This window comes from Typopeltis vanoorti, chromosome 16 (assembly GCF_054136105.1).
Source record: "Typopeltis vanoorti isolate ZY-2024b chromosome 16, IOZ_Tvanoo_1.0, whole genome shotgun sequence".
Classification (NCBI taxonomy): Eukaryota; Metazoa; Arthropoda; class Arachnida; order Uropygi; family Thelyphonidae; genus Typopeltis; species Typopeltis vanoorti.
Window position 1 is genome coordinate 25,315,132 of NC_143564.1, and position 25,143 is coordinate 25,340,274.

The 25,143-nt window shown below is 35.3% G+C and overlaps 1 protein-coding gene across 1 annotated transcript in view; it reads right to left on the reverse strand.

The window, feature by feature from the left end:
- Dhc98D (Dynein heavy chain at 89D) overlaps positions 1-25,143 on the reverse strand; it is a 1,285,966-nt gene that overhangs the window by 606,011 nt on the left and 654,812 nt on the right. The window contains exon 37 of the mRNA XM_090406627.1: positions 21,146-21,423. Within this exon, the coding sequence (XP_090262753.1) occupies positions 21,146-21,423 (278 nt within the window). The remainder of the gene's footprint in view (positions 1-21,145; positions 21,424-25,143) is intronic.

The following is a 25,143-nucleotide window of genomic DNA, read 5'->3' on the forward strand; positions in this document are numbered from 1 at the left end:
TAACACATCTAAACAATCAACACCTCAGGATCCAGTTTACCTTGGAAAAGAAAAACAACAATAGTATCCTATACCTAGACACTGATTATACGCCAGTCTGATGGATCCCTAGCAATCTCTATTTACAGAAAACCTACATATAGAAGTAGATATATTCACCTATACCTAGACACTGATTACACGCCAGTCTGATGGATCCCTGGCAATCTCTATTTACAGAAAACCTACATATAGAAGTAGATATAAATAATATGGAATTATAAATACCCTATATATATATATATATATATATATATATATATATATATATAAAACAGGACAAAATTAATCATTTCTGATAAATCCCACAGTGACCAGAGTTCAGGATAATAGTCTAATGATTATCTGATCACGGTTTTATGCAATGGAACAACCACCATTTTATCTCTGCTGGGTTTTCTTTCTTGGTTGTGTTAACAATCTTTGCAATATGTCCCTTGAACTTTAAATTTCTATCTGTAATCACTGCAAGATCCCTTGCTTCCTCCCTTCTCTTAATTCAGCATAACTACTGAGGTGAGAATAAGGCTTTCTGTCTGTGGATCCCAGATTTCAAAATGTTACATTTGACTGTATTAAACTGGTATCCCTATTCATTAACTCATGCAGTTTATTCAGATCCTCTTGAAGAGTCAGCAACAGTACCATTGACAGTATCCAATGACTATATTATTGACATAAATTTTAAACAATAATAGCTCCAGTACTGAACCCCTGTGGAACTCCACTTATAACCGTCCTACTCTCACATGCTGCACTTCCATATACAACTCATACACAGATGGCATCTGATGAACAGATGCCATTGATGCCATCTGTTCATCTGCCCAAATCCCATTTACAAGTTCTTACCGATATTTCCAAAATCTTAACAATCACAGAAGAAACACAAAGTGATCTATAGCTTGACACCTCCATTCTACAACCATCCTTATGCACTGGCACTGTCTACCTTCCTTCTACTCCTAACTCTTAAAAACAGCAAGGTTAATGGCATGGTCAGTTCCTTAGTACATTCTCTTAATATGCGGTGAAATTCCATCTAGTTCCACTGCCTTACTAACATTAGAGTGCTGAATATGCAAATGCATTCTCTTCTGATCCTTCGCCTATCTATCCTTATTCCTCCTGGAATAAAGTCGGCTTTACAGCGGGGAACATCCTAATAAAGTGATCATGAAATATATTAGCTATATCATCAATCTTGATCACCTGACTGCCATCTCCATCCATTAACATAATTCATCCACAGTTGTTTTTCTTCCTGATGGTGACATAGAGAAAGAACTCGGTAGGATTCTCCTTGGATTACTGTGCTAGTTTACTCTCATATTCTAATTTATTTTCTTACCATACCAGTCACTTTCTAGCTTGAGTCTTACATACAACTGTTCTCCACCCACTCCCTCTTTCTCTCTTTGTATATATGCCTTCAATAACCTCTTTTTTCACATGCAGTTCTTGTTTGAATTCCTTAATCTTCCATTTTATTTCATATAGTCTTATCTTCTTCACTCGAGGTACATAATCTCCCTTTGCTGTTAACAAATTTTTCTTGACTATCTTCTCCGAACTACTGACCTCACTTCAAATTCTTTCATTCATTGTACTGCTGTAAGGTAATTTTTAAGTCTGTAGTTGACCACCATACTACTTATTTGTTTACAGAGAATAATTTCATATAGATAGTTTTATTAAAGCAAATAAAACTATCTATCTATATGAAATTGTTCTCTGATGATGATGTCATAAATAGAATATAGCTTTGATGTAGTTATTTTATTTTTTTTAATTTTATTTCTTCACTAGTGGTCAGGCCAGTAGAATAACAATTGATCAAATCATTGTCTCTTTGGCATACTGTTTGAAATGCAATATAGCTTCTCACTGTATATATATATGTGTATACTCTAGATCAGTGTTTCTCAAAATGTGGTACACGTACCTCTGAGGATACGTGAAAGGTCTTCAGGGGATACTTGGCAATTTTTGGCTATGCATCATTAACGCATGGAATCATTATTAAGAAAAAAATTATTATTTTAAATGTATATATTTCTCAATAAATTATATATTATGTATGAATTCTCCTACTAAAATTGTGATAAATGCTTCATTTGAACAGTTTGCAAAATTGCAAGCAATAACTCATGAATATTTGTTCGAGTTCGTATAAGAACGTACGTTGCAAGCCTGCAGCAATGTGAAGAGCGTATGATAGCAATTGATAAAAAAGTAATTATATGAATCAATTTTGTTCTATTAAAAATAAAGCATATTTTTTGTTTACGTGTACATCTAAATTCAAATAAAATAGACATTTACAACGAAATATACTTTTTTATTTTATTTATTTATTTATTATTATTATTATTTTGATAAGGGGGTACTTGGTAATAATGAAAATTTAGCAAGGGGTACACGGATATCTGAAGTTTGAGAAACACAGCTCTAGATGATGACATTAATATGAAGGTCGAAATTTTTGGGGAAATTAAAGTAATTATTTCTAACATGGTTGCAGTCTCCATAATTTATCTGAAATGAATGCTGATCACTATATAACAATACAGGATATAATGCTTTCTAGAGTGTAGTGTGATTCGTCACTCCATAACAGCTTTCCAATCTTCCACTTCCCACTGTACTTGCTCTTTGCACCACTGAAGACAACACTGAATATTGGTTTGGATAATGTGGAGCTTGCATATTGCAGTCCTACTATGGAAACCCATGTTGTGATCATCAGTTCTGAATGTTTTTGTGCAGAATCATGTTCCTGTCGATGCCTGGAACTCTGCATTGAACATGTTGGCCGACCAATGATGGCTTTCACATATTATCCTTCATAGCACCCTATGGTCATGTTTGGCGAGTGTGGTGGGTCGTCTAATGTGGATAACATTTGCAGTTGATTCCCTGCACTTCCATCTAAGTATGGTATTGCTGATTGTTGACCTGGAGTAGCATAATTTGTCAACAATTTGATGAAAACAACATAGAATACTATTCCAATGGCTCTTTCAAACTCTGCCAGTTCCCTTCATGCAGCCATTTCACCCAGACACAGTTGCACTGACCTCAGAGGATCGTATTCCTCCAATTTATGTTGGCTGCAAATTCTTGGCTCGTCGCATGGCATGATGCACCTTGCCCATGGAGAGTGTCTGTTGACTTCTTTCCAAACAGCATATCTGTTCCAAAAGGAAGTTTTAGTCAGGATGTCATTCAGTATCCATAAGTAGGTGTTTAGTGTGGAAGGAAGAGGACTACCCACTGATGTACCCTATATTTGTGGATAAAGTGTGTTTGTGCATGTGAAGTAGCCAGAGTGAATGACAAAGTCAAATAGGCTCTCAATATCTGCCAAAAAATCTTCCTTAGTTAAGTGATTCATCTAAACTTTAGATGAGTATTACTAAACTTTTTTGCACACAATTTTTAGGAAAAAATCTTTATCAAATATTATAATGAATTTACAGTATTTCAAATATAAAGTAATAAATAGTTCTAATTTCAACAAATACCTAATTCAAAATTTTCTCTTTTCCTTGTGTAAATGATGAATCGATGAAATTCAATAATTTTTTCTTCATACGCGTACCACATTTTGAGAAACACTGATCTAGAGTATACACATATATATATACAGTGACAAGCTATATTGCATTTCAAACAGTATGCCAAAGAGACAATGGAAGACCAAAAGCTATATTAGCCTCCTTTAGTGATGCATAATCTCCATGCCCATTCAGGGCGAGCAATCTGCTCATAAATTTTACCTTCACTGTAACCACAACAGATAGCGGGGAATATGAAAAGCATCTTTCTTCACCCCTAAAGACATAAATGTCAATTGTCAACCTTGGTATTTAGGGTCTAGCTACTCACTGAGGAGACCTCAAAAAAGGTTGAAACCGATCTGGGTAGTGACCCCACCCATAATGTATTGCAGTATACATCTTTTAGTGAGATGTGCTTTACATTATGGGAAACTACTAAGAATAGTGATCAGAGCTTTACCCACTTTTACAATGAGTTGCCCTGGTGTTGTACCATCTTTAGACTTGAACTACGTTTCAGGTGCAAACTTAATTGTTTGCATACTTGGGATTAGGAGTTAAATAACCAAGCTTATAAAATTACTTGGTAACCCTAATATATACACACACACACACACACACACACACACACACATAGGATTAAATCAGTTCCAACTTTATCGCACAATTATTAAGATTTATTCAACTCCAGCTTTGATTTTTTTAAGTTGCAGTAATAAGCATAATAATTCCAGCTTTAGTTAAAATGTAGAGACAATAAGTAGTAACAATAACTTGCTATGCTCGCTAACATCCACTTTTTTTACTCGACATTTTATCCTAAAATAACTAGAATCTTGATGCACAAAAAAATGAACCGAAAAATCAATTTAATTTATAAATAATAATAAACTTGAAAATCAAATGCTCTGTTTATATGATATAGAAACTGCTCTTACCCAACTAATTAATACAGATAGCAGCAGCACACAAAAAAACCTCTGTTGTCTCAGGAACGTGTTTCAAAATGATCTCAAGTTCAATACTGAACAACCGATTCTTTCCTAACAGCATTCTAGGAAATCACAAGGTGAAATATTCTTAAGAGCATTATGGATTAAACTGACCATATATTTAATCTCTGGATTAAACTACTAAGTCACTCAGTGGTTTGTCAACCCAAGTCAAACATTTACTAAGAGAAAATTTCCAGAGAAGGAGATTGGAATTTAGTAATTTTGATAAGAACAATAGTCTAAAAGTCCAGAAGTGAAAACCATCTGTGACAAAATGAAACTAGTTTATTTAAATAAAAACACAAAAATACAACCAATTTATTAAGTATATCTTTATATACTTAATAATTAAAAGGACTCTAATAATAATAATAATAGATTTCTACAGATGTGTCTCATCTTGTTTTGGTATTATCAAAATTAACAAGTTATTCTGAAGCATTATGAAGTTTGCTATTTTATTATTATGCCACTAATATTTCTTCAAATGCGGCACTTTTTACAATGAAACTGGCTAAGTTATGTTGAATATATCTGTTCGCAAATATACTCAAAATCCCTTTGACCTAACTGTTAAAATGCAATTACCCCCCCCCTGCCATTAACGGATTATTGCCTTCATGTGCACTGTATTGCTTGGAAATTCCTTCGCTGTCCTACAATATTTGACCCTTTTTCGTTGCACAATTTATTTATTGTATCTCTTCCCAAAATAAAAATGAATTTCCCATGTGCAAAAATAAATAATCAAAATGTTTGTGTGCATTGGAAATATTATGTCAAATAATTATATTTTTTAAATAACATTTATTGAAATAAATATGACATTTTGCTTTCTTTCCTTGCAAAATAAGATTATATGGGTCGCACATTTCAATTTTAGGAACGATTTTTTTTATGAACAACAAATGATGTCAAACTGCATTGCTCATGGTTTCCAATTGTGATTCTTTTTAATATCAAAAAATTATATATCCAATGGTATTTTATCAGACTCTTCGCCTTTGTCTTTTGCTTAAAACTGCAACAGATTTTTTTTTTTTTTTAGGATCCACATTACTATAATATCCAGTGTAACCACTGTAGATAAGCTGAAAATATAATATGAAGGATAACCTATAAGAAATAATTCAAAATTTATGTCATTTTGAAGATTTTCTACTGCATCTTCCCCCCTTCTCCTCTCCTGGAAGTCAATTACATAACTACTTTAAAACTTTAAATTTCTACTGGATTGAAAGCTTTCAGACAGTATTCAAAATCTGTTAATTCAGTTTACCATTTTGACAAAAAAATAAAAAAATAAAATAAAACAAAGCAATAATATTGTTGTGCCATCAAAGCTTCTAATTCTGTACTATCTGTTTCCAAATGAAATCAGTTGTTCAGTGGTCTGCTGAAATTTCAGTAGTGTTATTTATTTATTTATTTTTTAATTCTAAATATTACTACGTCTTCAAAATACTCCATAATAATCCTCTTAGTTGGAGGCTATTGAGAAAGACAAGTGAGAAAGTTTCTCCAGAAATCATACTAAATTGCCTAGCTCTAGTACAGAATACATCAAGAATGTCTTGTTTCGTTTTCCATTGTTGATTACAAACATCCTAACACAGAAATACTGACATATCTTTTACAGGCTGATTCAACAGTTATACCAAAATGATTTCTTAATTTATAGTGATCAGTTTCATTTTTATTATCGAAAAATTATAAATAATTTGATACAATTATCTTGAAAAAAAAAGATTTGAATTATTTAAAAGAAAAGACGCATATGTATTACATATTAATTTATGCTTTTTTTTTTGGGGGGGGGGGGGGTTATAGACCTATTCCTTTCTGCTCAAGTAACAGTCTGTAAGCTAACAAAAATTATTGAGAAATGAACAAGTGAGAAACATTCCTAACAATAGCCGAATACACACAGAAATTTATTTTATTTTATTATTATATTATTCACCTTTCTGATTGCTTTACAGATGTTCAAAATATTTTATTCTGATATTGCTTTGCAGGATGAAACTGTTTTTATAAACATTAATTTCCCCAATATTACATAATTTAATGATTTATACTTATCAGGATTTTATAGTTATAAATGAAAAAATATACAAAATTTGCTAATTTATAATAATCACAATTTAATTTCGGTATCGGAATATTAAAAGTTCTCTGGTACAATTACTTTGGAAAAATAATGAATTCAAACAAAAAGAAAGTGAACATATGTTATCTAGCAGTATTTTGTGTGTGTATGTGTGGTGATAATTTTGGGAGGTGGTGGTGGTGGGGGGGAGTTAGCCATTAAAGGCGAATTAATTCTGTTATGAAAATTTTGGAAATAAAATTTCATTTTGATGCATGCACCTATATGTTTCGAAAGATAAACTGCAGGGAAAATATTGCTACTTCAAAACTGCCACATAATATCAAAATTAGCCGAAAATATGTACATAACAGTTGACTTCATAACTGTCATTTATTTCAATTTGTAGTGAGTGATTATGGGGAAACCAAGAAAAATGAAATGCAAAAACCTACAGATTACGTTATAAATATTATGCATTACATGATACGATTCAAGAGTTATGTATGATTCTCTATAAAGCAAAATTTAAAAGTGCGAACCTTCGTGCAATCTGTGAACTAGCCTTCGAACTAAGATTGTGAATAAAAAAGAAAACTTAATTTGGAACAGATGGAGGCTGTATTCATTTTTAGATTGGATTTTCATGAATTTATAAAATAATCGTTTGACAAAAATAATCATCTTCAATCAAGTTTTGGTAGAATTTTAAAATGTATTGGCGATTAAAATAATTAGCAAAAAATTGATAGTGACATTAATCTTCCAAAGTGATACAATATAAAGTGAAGAAAGTATGCAAGGATTTCTTATTTTTCACTGGCATTAAAAACTATAATTATACAATAAAAACAAGCAGCAGAAAATGAACATAACTCATAGGTATTTAGTCTGATATAACTTAGATTCTGGTTACCGAGCAAACGGCAAGCAACTGCATTTCTTGCTGTAGGCACTGAATGTAGCTACTACATATGCCAGGTAGTCTAGTTAAGTGTTCTTTTCAGTGTGAAGTATTATTGCCCGTTATAATGGACATGACAGTCAAACTGCACTTCTTATCCATGTTCTTACAACAGGTGGACAGAATATTATCCAGGTTTGCTAGACATGTATATATGTCCAGCAAAGAAATGGTACACTTAGATACATGAATTTTTTGGAATACAGGAGTTCCTGTTAGTTTTATATTCTAAGGAAAGAACAATGTATTTCAAATGGAAGCGGGAGGCCCCGTAAATTTTTCAGCGGCCTCTAGTTTTTATATTATGAATTTAATATTTAAAAATATGTATTTTATTTTGTAACTATAACTACACTGTTTTTTTTATTGTTCTTTGTGAGCAGTAAGATTTTAAAATATGGCCCTCATAGAGAGTGAGGCACCCAGCATGCGCCTCATGTGCCTAATGGTAAATGCAGCCCTGATTGAATTCATAGCCATTGTCCGCCCACACTGCCAATTTATATAAATCATCTTGTAAGATATCTACATCACCTTTATCAACTATTGCCCTCCCTAGTTTCGCATCATCGGCAAACAACTGAATGTCCCCCTTCCCATCTTCCTATATCCTTAATATACAATTAGAGAATAGTGGTCCTAGTACAGAGCCCTAGTTTACTCCATTAGTCACACTCATTCATCTTGATTCCACTCTACTACACACCACCCTCTGAGGTCTATCAGCCTCATATCCATTCCATATGTAAAACTATTACATGTGGTAGGTGTGAGATGGATGAATAAAGAGATTAAGTATGCGATACAGAGAAAAAGGGCATTATGGAGGCAGCATAATTAAAGTGGAAATAACCAATTTCATGAAGTCTACAAAGACCAGGCAAGGAGGTTGACTTGGTTGGTGAGAGTAGCTAAAGAGAGGTATGAACAGCAGCTAGCTAATGAAGCCAAAAATAATCCTAGGGAGTTCTTTCGATATGTAGCCAGCAAAAGAAAGAATGATTATGGAAGGATGGAATTTATTGGAGAAAATGGTATAAAGACAGCTGTTGCAGAATGTATGGTGGAGATACTTAATGAGCAGTTCATAAAAATCTTTCAATCTTATGAATGTGACTTCATGGAGAGATTAAGAGCAGTTGGTGATGGGGAGGAGAGACTGACTGTAAGTGAGCAAGAGGTGTTTGGGGAGTTGAGGAAACTAGATATAAATAAGGATTGTGGGACTTGATAATATATCACTGCGTATTCTGAAGGAATGTGCCAGGAAGTTGACACTTGCCTTGACATATTTTTTTAATATGAGTCTTGCACTTGGTCAAGTTCCTAAGGAGTGGAAGGAGGGCAAGATTGTGCCACTTCATAAAGGAGGTGATCGAACTCAAGCATCAAACTATAGGTCTATCTGTGTGTCAGGTGTTGTGGTTAAGTTGTTGGAGAAACTTGTGAGAACTAGGATCCAGAGTTGGGTTGACAACAATGGTATTATCTTTGATGGACAGCATGCATTTGCTAAAGGGAGGTCATGTTTTAGTAATCTACTTACTTATTACAATAAAGTGACTGCTTCTTTGGACAGAGGAGAAGGATACACAGTAATATACTTGGATTTCGCAAGGCTTTTGATAGAGTACCTCATGATTAGTTGACAGTCAAACTAGAGCAGATGGGTTTGGATATTAGATTAGTGCATTGGATTGGAGTAACTAGTGTCGTGGTCTGTATTAGGGCCATTACTGTTTAACTTGTATATTAATGATATTGGCAAAGATTTGGATGGAGATATTCTGTTGTTTGCAGATGATGCAAAGTTGGGACGAACCACAAAGAGTAGTGAAGATTTTATTATTTTTTTTTTTGTAATAGATTTCACGGATTGATATGAACACAGATGGATAAAAAAAAATAACTATTTATTAACTTAAAAGCTAATATTTCGCTGGTATTATATCCAGCATCTTCAGAGCACACAACACAAAGTTTGTTACAAATGCAAAACAACCACAATCCTGTGTAACAGTGGGGCTAGTAAAAGTAATTGCAGCATGCAACACAAGACTAAAGTTCTAATATGGCGCTATCTAGGTTTAAAAAAAAAAAAAAAAAATGCACTCCTTTATCATATCATGGAGTCTATGAAATGCCCTGTTCTTGCCATCAAGCCTACTATGGACAGACAGGAAGAACTGTGGACATCCGCCTCAGTGAACACAAAAAATATATCCGACACTTTCGCTATGGCAAGTCAGGTCTGGCAAACCATGCTTTGGATACCCCTGCACACAGGATCAATTGGAAAGAAACAAAAGTAATGCACAGAAGCTTCTACAAGACAGAGAGGTTGTTCCTGGAATCAACAGAAGCCTTAAAACAAACTCCGAACCTTAACAAGTATGGCTGTATAAATCTACCAAAGATTTGGGAGACAGTCATCTTAAGACCAAATTAATATTTATTACTTTTATTTTATTTCATTTTTTCAAACTTTCTAAGACTATCATTTGGACTACTATTTCAAAACTTTCAAATTTTATTTTATTTTATTTTTTATTTTTTAACACGTTCGCTGCCACGCTACTTTGGCATGGTCTGTTCCCCTACGCTGAGCAGTTTTACTTCTTCAAGGTCAGTACGATAATCTCGTTACCGGAGGTAAACGACCTACGAGTATACTCGTAGTTGGCTTGTACAGAGCATATACGGTCTATGAGAATACACAGTTTTGAAGCTAGCCCCACAAGCCAAGCATTTTCACTTCTTCAAGGTCACTACAATAATCTCGTTCCCGGCGGTAAGCATCCTACGAGTATACTCGTAGCTGGCTTGTGAAGCAGGTTTACCCACTACGAGTATACTCGTAGTTGGCAGCGAACGTGTTAAACCTAGATGGTGCCATATTAGGACTTTAGTCTTGTGTTGCACGCTGAAATTACTTTTACTAGCCCCACTGTTACACTTGATTGTGGTTGTTTTGCATTTGTAACAAACTTTGTGTTGTGTGCTCTGAAGATGCTGGATATAATACCAGCGAAATATTAGCTTTTAAGTTAATAAATAGTTATTTTCTTATCCATCTGTGTTCATATCAAACCGTGAAATCTATTACAAAAATGTCTAACGAACACATAAGCCTATCCACGAGTAGTGAAGATGTTGTGGCCTTAGAAGAAGACTTGAATAAATTGAGTGATTGAGCATGGAAATGGAGATGTGAGTTCAATGTTGCAAAATGTAAGGTTTTAAAATTTGTAAAACAAAGATGGGATGCAGAATTTATGCTTGGTGAGAATATATTGTTGGAGGTAGAGGAAATAAGAGATCTGGGGATGATAGTGAATAAGGACCTAAAATTTAGGGGACACTTTAAACAGAGAGGGCTATATAGTATGTAGTGTCTGAGGATAGCTCCTGACCAGATAAGTGATATTTTGAGTAAAAATTGATAAATCTGCATAGTCTTTACGCAGTATTGTTTACTTGGAGTATTTTAACATGTCTGGGTGATTTTTGTGTGTTTTTTGAGTATTTTAATGGTAAATTGATAGATCGATTATCTGTGCACATGGCTCCCATAAAGAGGAATACAAAGATGATGATCAGGTCGCCATATTTGTCTGAAAATCTTAACTTAAAAGACTTGATTCAGTGTACCGTTTGCGAAATGTATGCATCGAGGAGAGCAGTTGGAGTCTGGTTAAACAATGATTGTGGGGTGAATGTGTGCAAAAAGTGTAAAGAATGTGAGGATTTAAAGAGTGTTTCAGGTCGTGTGAGTGATAACATTGTCAAAAATGAGAATCTAGATAACAGCGCTATTAGAGGTATGAATGAGGATATTTGTGAGGTAGTACCTGATAGCTGTGAGAGTGGCGTTGTAAGAGAGAATAAAGTTAAGCATACATAATGATAGAATGAATCATTGGAAAATAAAAATGATGACACTGACGCAATGAGTGAAATAGCTTTATTACACGGAGCGATACATGGAGTAAACCAGCAAATGGAACGTTGGCAAAAATCTTTAACAAACGTACCGACTAATAATCGGCAAAAGTATGATAGAAAAAATAAGGGTATCATAGTGAGTGTAAACATAATGAAAGAGCATGTGTTGTATGGAAATTTCCTAGTAAGAGGTGTGTTAGTTGAGAGTTTAACAAAATCGTACCAACTCGGTGCGACCGTAAAGAATGTGAGCAAGTCAATTAGAATGCAAAAACAGCGGGTGAAGGAACTGATAGTGGTAGTGGGTACAAATGATTTGAAAGGAAACAAAATGGCTATGAGTGAGGATGTGAAGAAATTACTTGAGGTAGCAAAAGAAAAGAGTGAGAGAGTTAGGATGGTGAGTCTGTTGCCATGGCATAACAGTGAAGAGTATAGAAGGAGGGCCATAATTGCTAATGACGTTATGCGTGAATTGTGTTTGATGAGTGGTGTGGAATTTGTGGATGTGTGGAATGAGTTCGATGTGCGAAAGGATTTATATAAAATGGATGGATTACATTTGAATGGATTTGGTGTGCAGAGACTTGAAAAGGTGTTGTTGAATGTGGTGGAAGTGAATGTACAGAACCAGGGAAACTAGAGTTATTAAGGGGGGAGGGGAGTAGATATGCAGATTTTAGGGAGACAGTTGAGTGTGTGTGTGAATGTGTGTAATATGCCTAAGCGAGTAGGAAAGACCACAAATCAGAATGGGATAGTTAGTATAAGGCATCAAAATAGGGATGGGACAAATCATCTTCTTCAGTTCATGTATACAAATGCCAGAAGTGAATTTTTGGACTTGGTTGGCACTTCCAGACCACAGGTTATTGGCATTAGTGCAACATGGCTGACAGAAGAATGACACAGCTACTGGGATTGAATGTGAGGGGTATGGTGTGTTCAGGAGGGGCAGGGAGAATAAAATGGGGGGAGGTGTGTTATTGATGATAGCGCATGAGCTACAGCCAAGGAGAATAGAAGTGCAACCGCAGGATAGAGATAAGAGCGCATTTGAGGCTATTTGGCGTGAGATTGAAACTAGCAGAACAAAATATACAGTTGGGTGCTGCTATAGACCAGGTGATGGAATAGATGGTGGAGATAGTATGCATAGTAAATAGAAGAAATGAGTGGAAGGAGGGTAATTATTATGGAAGATTTCAACTATGGTAACATTGATTGGAAGAAGGAGAGGACACATGAGAGGAAGGAATTGGATTCTATGTGGTTATTAAGGGATAACTATCTGCAACAGCATGTAATGGAAAATACTAGGGGTCAGAGAGTGCTTGACCTGGTAATTGCATCTGAGAATTTGGCTGTAACGAATATGACCACGTTGCCACCAATTGGTGAGAGCAATCACAGGGTCTTGACTTGGGAGGTGGCTGAAGGTGTGGAATTCACAATTAAGACAGGGTACATGTGGAATTACCGGACTGGTAAGTATGACAAGCTTAGGAGATTGATTGGTACAGTGTCATGGCATGTAAAACTGCAAGGGATAGAAGTTGACAGTACATGGGAGGAGGTTAAGAAGTGTTTGCATGAAGCAATGGCTGACTGTATACCTAGAGTCTGCAAAATAAATCAAGTAGGAGTTAAATGGATGAATATTATTATTACTATTATTATTATTATTATTATTTGACACCTTCAAGGAGTCCAAAGACTCTTCAAGGGAGAGTTCCAACAGCATCGAACGATTGATCCCCTTCCAACTACTAATCGCACTCAAGCTTCCTTAACTAAACCATTAGTAGCAGAGGCTCTACCAATAACACCATTAAGCTTGAGCTGCAAAAAAAGAAACGACTATGGAGAAAATTTAAGGAGAAAGGTAACTGGCAGACACATGAACAGTATAAAGCCCAGGCCAGAAGGGTAACGAGTGTGGTAAGAAAAGCAAAAAAGGATTACGAAAGAACATTGGCCATGGAGACTAAAGACAATCCTAAACAGTTTTTTCTATGTGTTGCAAGTAGAAGAAAAAATGTATATGGCAGAATGATTTTAAAGAATACCAATGGTAGGGAGGTAACTGAATCAGTTGATATAGTTGAACTACTGAGCGAGCACTTTGCAAGAGTATATCATACAGGTGGTGACATTGCAGAAATGAATGAACCAAAAGTTTATACGGGAATTGTGGTGAATGAGGTGGAGGTGAGTAGTCTATTGCAAAACCTCAATGTCAATACATCTGTGGGATGGAATGGTATACCAGCTCGTGTTGTACGTGAAGCGGCTAAAGAATTGTCAGTACCCTTGACCATTCTGTTTAATCTGAGTTTTGGGTCTGGGTTAGTCCCGAGGGGGTGGAAAGAGGGGAAAATAGTTCCATTACATAAAGGAGGTTCCAAGAGTGCTGTTGTAAATTACCAACCAATTAGCATATCAGGAATCGTCAAGGTCTTGGAGAAACTAGTCAAGAGAAGAATACAGGATTGAATAGATGAAAATGGGATACTGTATGGGGGACAACATGGTTTTGTGAAGGGTAGATCATGCCTCAGTAATTTGCTCATGTTTTATAACACAGTAACGACTGAACTGGATAAGGGTAATGGGTTTTCAGTGATTCTACTGGACCTTGCCAAGGCCTTTGATAGGATACCACATGGAACTCTAATCAGCAAACTGGAACAGATGGGAATGGATATAAGGTTGCTGAGATGGATAGGAGGGTGGTTGATGGAGAGATACCAGAGAGTGGTTTATTCAGGAGTGGAGTCCAAAAGATGGCTTGTGACTAGTGGTGTACCGCAGAGTTCTGTTCTTGGACCACTACTTTTCAATTTGTTCATTAACGTTATAGCAAAGGATCTGAGAGGAAGTGTTCACTTGTTTACTGATGATGCAAAGTTGGGTAGAGTAATTGTGAGTGTGCAGGATGTCAAAATTTTGCAGGATGATTTGGATAGTTTGGAGGACTGGGCTAAGGAAAATGGATGTCAATTTAATGTGGCAAAGTGTAAGGTTATGCATTTTGGAGTGAAAAGATTAGCAGCAGTATATCACATTGGTGGAACCGTACTCTAGGAGATTGATGAGGCCAGGGATTTGGGAGTGTTGGTGGATAGGGAATTGAAGTTTAGGGGGCACATTGCAAAAGTGGCTAAAACAGCTCATCAAATCACTTGGTTACTGAAAAATACTTTAACAAGCAGAGGCAAACAAGTTATTGTTCCTCTATATCGAGCCCTGATAGGCCCCTCATCTGGACTACTGTGTCCAGATATGGGCGCCAGGGTTTCTTCTTGATGGGGAGGCAGTGGAGAGGATCCAGAGACGAGTGACCAAGATAGTGGCAGGTCTGTGAATGAATCTTATGAGAACAGATTGAAGATTTGTGGGTTGCAAAAATTGGTTGATAGGCGGAAAAGGGGTGATATGATTGAGACATTCAAATTACTGAAGGGCTTCTATAAGATTAATCCAGAAGATATTTTTGAGAATAGGGCTGGTGGTGGGAGGACTAGGGGCCATAGATGGAAGCTGGGCAAAAATGTGGTTAACAGGGATGTCAGAGCTAGGTTCTTTACTTGGAGAGTGGCAAATGAGTGGAATAAGCTGCCAGAGTCTGTTGTGGGTGCTATGACCATGAATGAGTTTAAGGCGAGGTATGATAGATACTGTGTGAAAGACGAATAGTTGTGTTGGATCCTACTTCTTGTCAATCCTTACTTTGGATCCGACATGATTACTATTACGATGTTCTTAACTAATTGATAAGTAGTAAGTTGATTTCTAATTCAAATATAAATAAATTTATATTTTAAGACTGCGCCACTTTATATCTGAATTAGTTCAAGAATTGAAGATAAACCAACTCTCAACTACCCTTCCTTTATATGTTGTTATTATAAATACTGGCCGAGTATATTTAACCTTTTTATCACTCCCGCTTTGGTTCGAATATTTTATGAATGGTGCAGTAAAAGAGATTCAGGCAAAATACAACTTTTGATTAACAAAAACAAACATTTAATTTAGAATCACAAATTATACACATAAGTTCAAAATCACTAATTAAGATATTACAAACGCTTTAGCTCTTCTGTTAATACAGTCATACAAACTCAGGCATTGGTCAGTTATCTGAAATACAGTCTTCACACAGCTCACTTAACACTTAATAAAGCTTAATGTCATAAAATTCCTTAGTGATCATTCACATTAACATCTCATAGTTTTTTTCAAGTTTCAAATACAATTTATTGGTGGCAATACTTTTTCACACGCCTACACTTTTAAATCTACGCTTCAGCTAACCTCCGCAACAGTTACTGTTAGTATAGGGATATTCTAGGAAGAAACACACTCATATCTCAGAATAGGAATATTAAAGGTTGGAATATTCTTACCGATAATTTTCCTTCTTCATATACTTATGTGCGAACACTTTTTGTAACTGTATACACTTTAATTAGTAAACGGCACTCATTAAATAAATTCTTCTAAGCAATAACTGAATTAATCATCCGTCACAATACACATAAACAAACGTTGTTGCATAAAGTACTACTGATCACTCATGAAATAAAGCAATACACAATAATTCCTTAACTTTAGGTTTTATATGCACAGTTGTTCATTCCTCCGTCATTCGATTAATTCTTTAGGCACTATAATTCTAAGCACAGCTAACGGTAAACTTCAATTTTACAGCCTCTACTATTCTAGTAACTCCGTGCTTTATTTCAAGATTCTGTGTGTCCTTGACAGGTCGGCCCCGAAATTAAATCTCAACTCAAATATCGCTAGTCTATTTAGTAGTCACCCAGCTGTCTTCCGTAGCTATAATTGTTATTCTACAACTTATTAGCTAACCGCCTTTCGACTAGTAGACTTTATTAGCTGCTTGAGTGACTTGCCGACTCGCTATTATCGCACTGTGATTCCCGAATGCTCCGATTTCAACCTAATGCCAATCCTCTCCTTTCTCTCTCTAATCTATCTAATCTCCTCTATTTTCAGCGTTCTTCCCTTTTTATATCCATTTTCCCCACCTAAATTCTTCTCGTGATTTCTTTCTAAACTCTTTTCAATAAACTTCACGTGGTGTTCCAAAACGTGCTCGCTCACTTACATACGTTTCCATGACAACAAAACAAAATATAATAAAATTGAGCTATTACATAATGTTAAACTTTACAAACTGGAATAAATAGAGAATATTTACATTTCAAATAATGCGCAGTTAAATTATCAAATACAAGTTCTTATAATATTACCATAGTAATAATTAAAATAGATTAATAATATTTAACACAGTCTTTTCATTATTAATACATATATCTTTGAATAATTAATTAAATATTAGACAAAATTAAGGTAGTTATATGAATATTAAATTATAAACAAGTGATTTACATTAAATAATATTTACAAATGTAGCCTTTGCCATGGTGGATTATGTTGGATTCTGAGGAGAGTATTAATAATTTAAATTTCTCTTCATTCAGAATCCAACAGTTGTTCTTGACATGATGTTAGGGCCTCCCTCGATGAGTCTGTGAACTCCTTGGAGTTGCCCGTAATAATAATAATAATAACACAAAGGCTTCTGGGAATGATGCGGAGGACACTGAAATGTAGAAGTAGGGAGATTCTTGTTCCGTTGTATAAGGCTTTGATTAGGCCACACATGGACTATTGTGCCCAGATTTGGTCACTGGGTTTTCAGAAGGATGAAGAGATGTTGGAAAGGGTCCAAAGGTGACTGACTAAGGTAGTTTGACCTCTGGAATGTCGAGTATGAGGAAAGATTGAGAAAATGTAATTTGCAGAGTCTGTGGACAGGAGGAAGAGGGGAGATATGATAGAGACCTACAAGTTGGTAAGGGACTGTTATAGGATCAATGGCGGAGAAGTTCTACAGAGAATAGTGGGAGATCAGGGGAGAACCAGAGGTCATCCCTGGAAACTGTATAAAGAGGGTGTGAGTAGGGGAGTGAGAGGCAGGTTTTTTTCGTGCAGAATTGTGAATGATTGGAATGCCTTGCCTGAAAGTGTGGTGTCTGCAAGGAGTTTAAGTGTGTTTAAGACACGGTATGATGAGATATGTGTGTGATAAAAGGACCTCCCAGATGAGTCTTTGACTCCATGAGGTCTTGCGGTAATAATAATAATAATAATAATGTGTTATTTTGTCAAATACCTTTGCAAAGTCTAGCAGTATCATGGTGTAGCCATTTCCTTTATCCAATTCTGCTGTCACCTTATTATAAAATGTACATAATGCTAATGAAGGGGATACAAATCCTTTGATGTTTATCTGCCAGTAAGCGAAACTCTAAGAACTAGGACTAAGATCTATGAGTTTCATACCGAAAAACTATCGACAAATCGAAGTGTAAGTAACTACTTGGTAGTACAACACCAAGGCAACTCATACCAAATGTGGAGTAAGTTCTTTTCACTTAAACCTTGTTATCTTCCAGGTCTACCTACTCACTGTTGAGACCTCAAAAAAAGTTGAAACCGATCTGGGTAGTGACCTCTACTCATAATGTAATTACAGTATTACATCCCCTAGGGGCTGTGTTTTTACATTATGAGAAAATATCAAGGATAGTGAGGGAGCTTGCTCCACCTTTGATACGAGTTGCCTTGGTGTTGTGCTACCAAGTGGTTACTTACACTTGGATTTGCCGACAGTTTTTCGGTATGAAACTCATAGATCTTAGTCCTAGTTTTTAGAGTTTCGCTTACTAGCAGATAATCTTCAAAGGATTTGTATCCCCTTCATTATTATTAAGGTTGCCAGAAAAATAGCCTTTTGGCTTTCATTCTATGCATATAATGCTGTTTATGTTTATAATATAATACCTTATTATAAAATTTATAGCATATAAATCTGCACATTAAGATTCAGGTTTGACACCAGTGAAGTATAATACAGGTTTGAGTTGAGTGTTTGTAGCGATACATTTATAACTAAGATGAATGAGAGTTAACACTAAGTATACTTAGTGTTAACTTAAAAAAATTAGTTACTCTCTGATTTTCATTCTTTCAACTTATATATTTCTTAATAATGTCTTCTTCTCAATTAAATGAAAAGAGCTAGAAAACCTGGTGTGGTCCACCAGGTTTTCTAGTTTTTTTTTTTTTTTTTTTCAAGTCATAGTAAATAAGACCAGTTCTCAGAAGATGAGGTTACAACATTCAAGTTCATAACATAAAGATTGAAAGTTTTGTTTGGTGAGGCATCACTATCACATACATATCTAGGTTTAATTCTGGTAGTAATCCATCTCAATAGGCTAATTTTTAATTATTACATTTACAGCTATTTTGCCTGCTTCTGTTTAGGAGTTTTCCTGTTTAAATGTCATTGGCTTTTTACTCATGGATTCTTAGGGCATTGTAGATGTATATTTAATAATAAATATATGTAACATAAAGGAAGAGAAATTTGCACATACCTTTTTCCGGGTGCTGTGGCTTTTCTTCTTTCAGCGATGTCCAAACTACTGTGTGTGTGTGTGGGGGGGGGGGGATTAGGCAATGTGGGAGAATTAAAATAGAAATTAGTTGAAACTAAAAATCAGTTGCTGTTTTCAACCCCTTTCACCCTTTCCCACCCTATATAAATATAAAAAAATGCTCCGCCCATCCCTTATAATATATATGTATATATATATTATTCAAAAAACCCGTTTTTTTTCCATTTCTATTTTAATTCTCCCACATTGCCTAATCCCCCCCCCCCACAGTAGTTTGGACATCGCTGAAAGAAGAAAAGCCACAGTTCCCAGAAAAAGGTATGTGCAAATTTCTCTTCCTTTATGCTACATATATTTATTGGTAAATATACATCCACAATGGCCTAAGAATCTGTGAGTAAAAAGCCAATGACATTTAAACAGGGGCACTCCTAAACAGAAGCAGGCAAAATAGCAGTAAATGTAAGAGTTTGTTAAGAGGAGTAACATGGGAGTTTTCCCAGAAATAATATCCATAATTTTTAATTAATTTTCAGTGAATTTCTCATCTCACCTGTTCCATGTTTGATTATATCAGTGCATGTTTTTGTTCTTCTTTCCATGTAAACATTATTATTAAACAATATTATATTATAATAAATTTAGTTTAATCCTTTATCCAAGTGTGAGCAAACAAAGTTTGCACCTGAAAGTATCTTCAGGACTGGGTTAAGGTGGTACAACACCAGGGCAACTCGTTGCAAAGGTGGAAAAAGATACCAACACTCCTATCTCAGTATCTCCTATAATGCAAAACACATCTCCTTGTGGATATGTCTAATGTTATGCATTAAGGGAAGGGCCACTACATAGACTAGTTTCGACCTTTATTGAGGTCTCTTCAGTGGGAGCCAGGCCCAAGTGGAGACAAGTGGAGATATCAGGCAGAAGCATTAGCAGGTCATCTCTACCTATAGGAATTGCCAATTGGTGTGCCACCCTTTTTTAATAATTTACTCTGGATTTAGAGAAAGATGTTGAAAGTTTATTTTTCACTTGGTTAGAGTATAATAAATTTAGTTTAATCCTTTATCCAAGTGTGAGCAAACAAAGTTTGCACCTGAAAGTATCTTCAGGACTGGGTTAAGGTGGTACAACACCAGGGCAACTCGTTGCAAAGGTGGAAAAAGCTTATACTCTAACCAAGTGAAAAATAAACTTTCAACATCTTTCTCTAAATCCAGAGTAAATTATTAAAAAAGGGTGGCACACCAATTGGCAATTCCTATAGGTAGAGATGACCTGCTAATGCTTCTGCCTGATATCTCCACTTGGGCCTGGCTCCCACTGAAGAGACCTCAATAAAGGTCGAAACTAGTCTGGGTAGTGGCCCTTCCCTTAATGCATAACATTAGACATATCTGCAAGGAGATGTGTTTTGCATTATAGGAGATACTGAGATAGGAGTGTTGGTATCTTTTTCCACCTTTGCAACGAGTTGCCCTGGTGTTGTACCACCTTAACCCAGTCCTGAAGATACTTTCAGGAGCAAACTTTGTTTGCTCACACTTGGATAAAGGATTAAACTAAATTTATTATACTCTAACCAAGTGAAAAATAAACTTTCAATACTATATTATATGTAATTTTGCTTGCCAGAACAAGCATCACAAATTTGATATACAAAACAGATATAATTAAATGTGAATATATATACATCGATATAATCAGGGCTTTTTTTTCAGCTAGAACAGTCCTGAAAAGTTCACTGGAACACGTTCCAGATGAAAAAAAGCCTGGATATAATTATATAACACACCATGGAAAAAAAAAAATTAAAATACAGTATAAAGACATTGAAACGTTTTTCACTTGACAATACTATAAATTAAAGATGCACTTGGATAAAGGATAAAACTAAAAATATAATTTCTGGGCATTTTTAATTTACAGTATAAAGACATCAATTCCTGAAACTTTTGTGTTACTGTTGTATATACTTAATAAATAATAACATTAACTAAATAATAAACAAAGAGAGCTGAAAAATTATTTACCAAAATGAAACTTACATGGGTTTCTGGGCTGAGTTGTCTTAAAAAATGTTGTGTGGTTGATGTTTTGGAAGTTCCTGTTTCTCCTACCAAAACGACAGGACGATGTATACTATTCATCAGTCCCAAAAGCCATGTCGTACGAACTGTATCAACAGTGGGAACTAATATCTTGCTGAATTTGAATTCTGGATTATGATGATATGAAGGGACAAGTTGTGACCAAGGTAACCACTTTTGTTTTGTTCCATCAAAGAAATATTCATAGAGTGAGCCAAATGTAGATGGCATTTCACCTAATATATATATATGACAGAATGATCATTGACTCGGTTAACATACATAGTTTTATGAAGAATTAAATGACTAGAACCGAGATTTAAATAAAAAGGTTTTAATATAAACACACTACTAGTTTCGGCCTGTAACAGCCTTCTTCAGGTGACATTATAAAAGAAGAAAAAACACTAAACATTGAGGGTTAAAAGACTATGAACAACATAGACAGTCTTTATACATAATTAGCATGAAAACATTGTAGTTGTATTTGAAGCTGTTCTTTCGTTTGTTGCATTGTTGGGAGAGTGCATGCTTGCTGCATCACGTGAATGTCAGTACATGATTACAGCTGAATGACTATCTGGGAGGTTGTAGCTTAAGTTGTTATTTAGATGAACAGGATTGAAGATGATTTCTCTAGATTCCATGATTTTTCTCTCTACTTCGTCACTGCAACGGAAGATGTTAGTAGATTTTTCCCAGCAGACTTTGTGACTTTGGTTATCATCATTAGGATTAGCCGAGAAAAGGATATGACTTGATAATGCACTCGCTCGCTGTCTCTTGTAAGTAATGTCTCTCATGTGTTCTTCCATATGCATTTCGACAGATTTGTCTCTCTGCCCGAAATAAGGAATATCACAATCACACAATATTTTATATACACCAGGGTATTTCAGTTGATGATGACAAGGTTTTGGGTGGCTTATTAAGAAACGGATCTTTGGAAGTGGAGTGAACAAGGTTCTGATATTGTATTTTCTTAGAACTTTTGCTAATTTATATGAAACAGTACTTATGTAAGGAATAGATATACTGCCTTTGAATCTATTTGTTTCTTCTGAGTGATGTCTAGGAGGATTAAGAAGGAATTTGTCAATGATTTTCTTGGAATATCCATTAACTTCGAAAGAAGTTTTCAGATGGTTTATTTCTGTAAGAAGTTCATTTGGGTCATCAAGAAGAGAACGGGCTCTATATCCCAAGGTGGAAATTATTCCAAGCTTATGAGGAAGGAAATGATTGGACTGACTGTGCAGATATCTGTTGGTATGTGTGGGCTTCCTATATATCGATATTTTTAGTTTACCAGAAGAGCGAGTCAGTTTGATATCAAGAAAAGGCAAGGAATTATCCGTTTCAAGCTCAGCAGTAAACTTAATACTTTGATGTCGGCTATTGAGATGTTCAAGGAAAACCATAAGGGATTCATGTCCATGGCTCCAAACAATAAAGACATCATCCACATAACGTTTCCAAACTTTAGGTGTTAAAATAAAGGAAGAGATAGCCTTGGTTTCAAAATCTTCTAAGTAAATATTTGCCAGAACAGGAGATAAAGGATTACCCATAGCCAGTCCGTGATTTTGTTTGTATATATTATCTTGAAATTTGAAGTAACTGGACCTGATGCAATGTGTAAGCAAGGCTAACATTTTTTTGGATAACTTGTACTTGAGTAATGTTAGGACTTCATCTGTTGGGACATCAGTGAACAAAGACGTTATTTCCAAGCTAGCCATGATGTCATTTTCATCAACTGTAATATCCTTGATGTATGTAACAAATTCTGTAGTGTTCTTGATAAAGGATGGTGACTTTCCTGAAAAACTTTTTAGGTATTTGGCAAGATATTTTGAAAGATTGTATGTAGGAGAATCGATACCTTCTACAATTGGGCGTAATGGGGTTATATTTCACACACACACACACACACACACACACACACACACACACACACACACACACACACACACACACACACACACACAACACACATGAGGGTGTGCTGAGAAGTTATGATAATCACCATGAAAGAATTGGGTAGAACCATGTAACTTACACATTTTTCTCCATGAAGTGTTATACACTTGTTACAATGGTGCTGCATCATTTGCAATTCTCTCAGAAAAAAGTCTTTCCCTTGTTGCACAAACCATTCATTTTTATTCTAGGTGTTTATCAGAGCTTCTCAACTCCCCTCTGTGTGTGTGTGTGTGTGTGTGTAAGCAGTGGCACACTCAGGATTTAATCTGGGGGGGGGGGGACGAGTTGAGTAGATGATTTGAGAATACACACAACACATTGCATACGACCTATGACTGAGCATCTGCGGTGATCACCAATACATGATACCTGTGATCTATGGCCCAACTCAGGCAAAGTATTGCCCAAGCACTACTTCGTTCGCCTTGCGTTCACAACGGTCATGATTCCTGAGAGCCAGAGGGTATTCCCCTTATGTGACCGCTAATTCATAAGTAGTATAGAAATAGAAGACACGACACAACATAAATAAAAAAAAAATAAAGAAGTTTAATTAAGAAAAGATTTTTGGAAAATTTTCTAGTATTTTTTCCTTTTTCTTTTGCGATCGCCTTGCATTCACAACGGCCATGATTCCTGAGAACCAGAGGGTATTCCCCTTATGTGACCGCTAATTCATAAGTAGTATAGAAATAGAAGACACGACACAACATAAATAAAAAAATACAGAATTTTAATTAAGAAAAGATTTTTGGAAAATTTTCTAGTATTTTTTCCTTTTTCTTTTGGGGGGAGCCAGGGCCCCTTGGCACCCTTCCTGGGTGCACCAATGTATATAAGTGTATATAATCTATATAAATGTATATTATTATTAATTTAAAAAAAACACACACGAAGGCTTGTATAAAACAGTGCTATTTTATAAATCATTTAAGTTGAAATATAGATTTCTTATAGTTTATAATAGACATTCTAAATGCAAAACAATTTTTCTTTTTTTTTTTGTGAACACTCTGCAACCTTCTTGTTAGTGGAGAAGGTGTTCAAAAATGAGAAAGGGAGCTCTGACTGAGTATCAGATATATAAGCATAATATCTGTAGTGAGAAAGAATCTACAGGAGGATCTACATAGTAATCATTTGTGGTTCTGAACTTAAGATTAGTATTTCAATTTGCAGTAATGTTCCATTTCAAAGACATCATACTTTTCTACTATAACTACTACTTGGTAAGTAACTGAAAAGTAAGAATGAAGATAAAATATAAGAATATAAAAAGGAAGATACAAAAAGACAGAAAAGGGGTTAAAAGGTAAGGATGGTTTCATGATTAAATGTGTGCTAGACAAACAAACATTGAGAGTGCTTTTTAAGTGGAAGAATCTTGACAGGCAGAACAAGTAGAAAATAAAAATGTGTTAATCAGAATAAATGGCTTGAATGACAAAATAAATGACATTCAATGCATAGCAGTATTTTGATTATATGATTATATCATCCTACATGTTCCAAAAAAAAAAAACAGAAAAGCAAAAACAAAGCAGTCAGTCAGTAACTGTTTTCTCCCAATTAACACGTTCGCTGCCAACTATGAGTATACTCGTAGTTCGTATATGAGCTACACAAGCCAGCTACGAGTATACTCGTATGATGCTTACCGCCGGCAATGAGATTACTGTACTGACCTTGAAGAAGTGAAAATGCTTGGCTTGTGGAGCTAGCAGCAAAACTGTGTATACTCATAGATGGTATATGCTCTGCACAAGCCGACTATGAGTATACTCGTATGACGCTTACCGCCGGCAACGAGATTACCGTACTGACCTTGAAGAAGTGAAATTGCTCAGCGTACGGGAACAGACTATGCCAAAATAGCATGGCAGCCAATGTGTTAAATCCTGAAATATCAAAGTTGGACTGCATATTAACATAAATGGCTGGCTTAATAGTAACTATGGCTCCATGGCTAT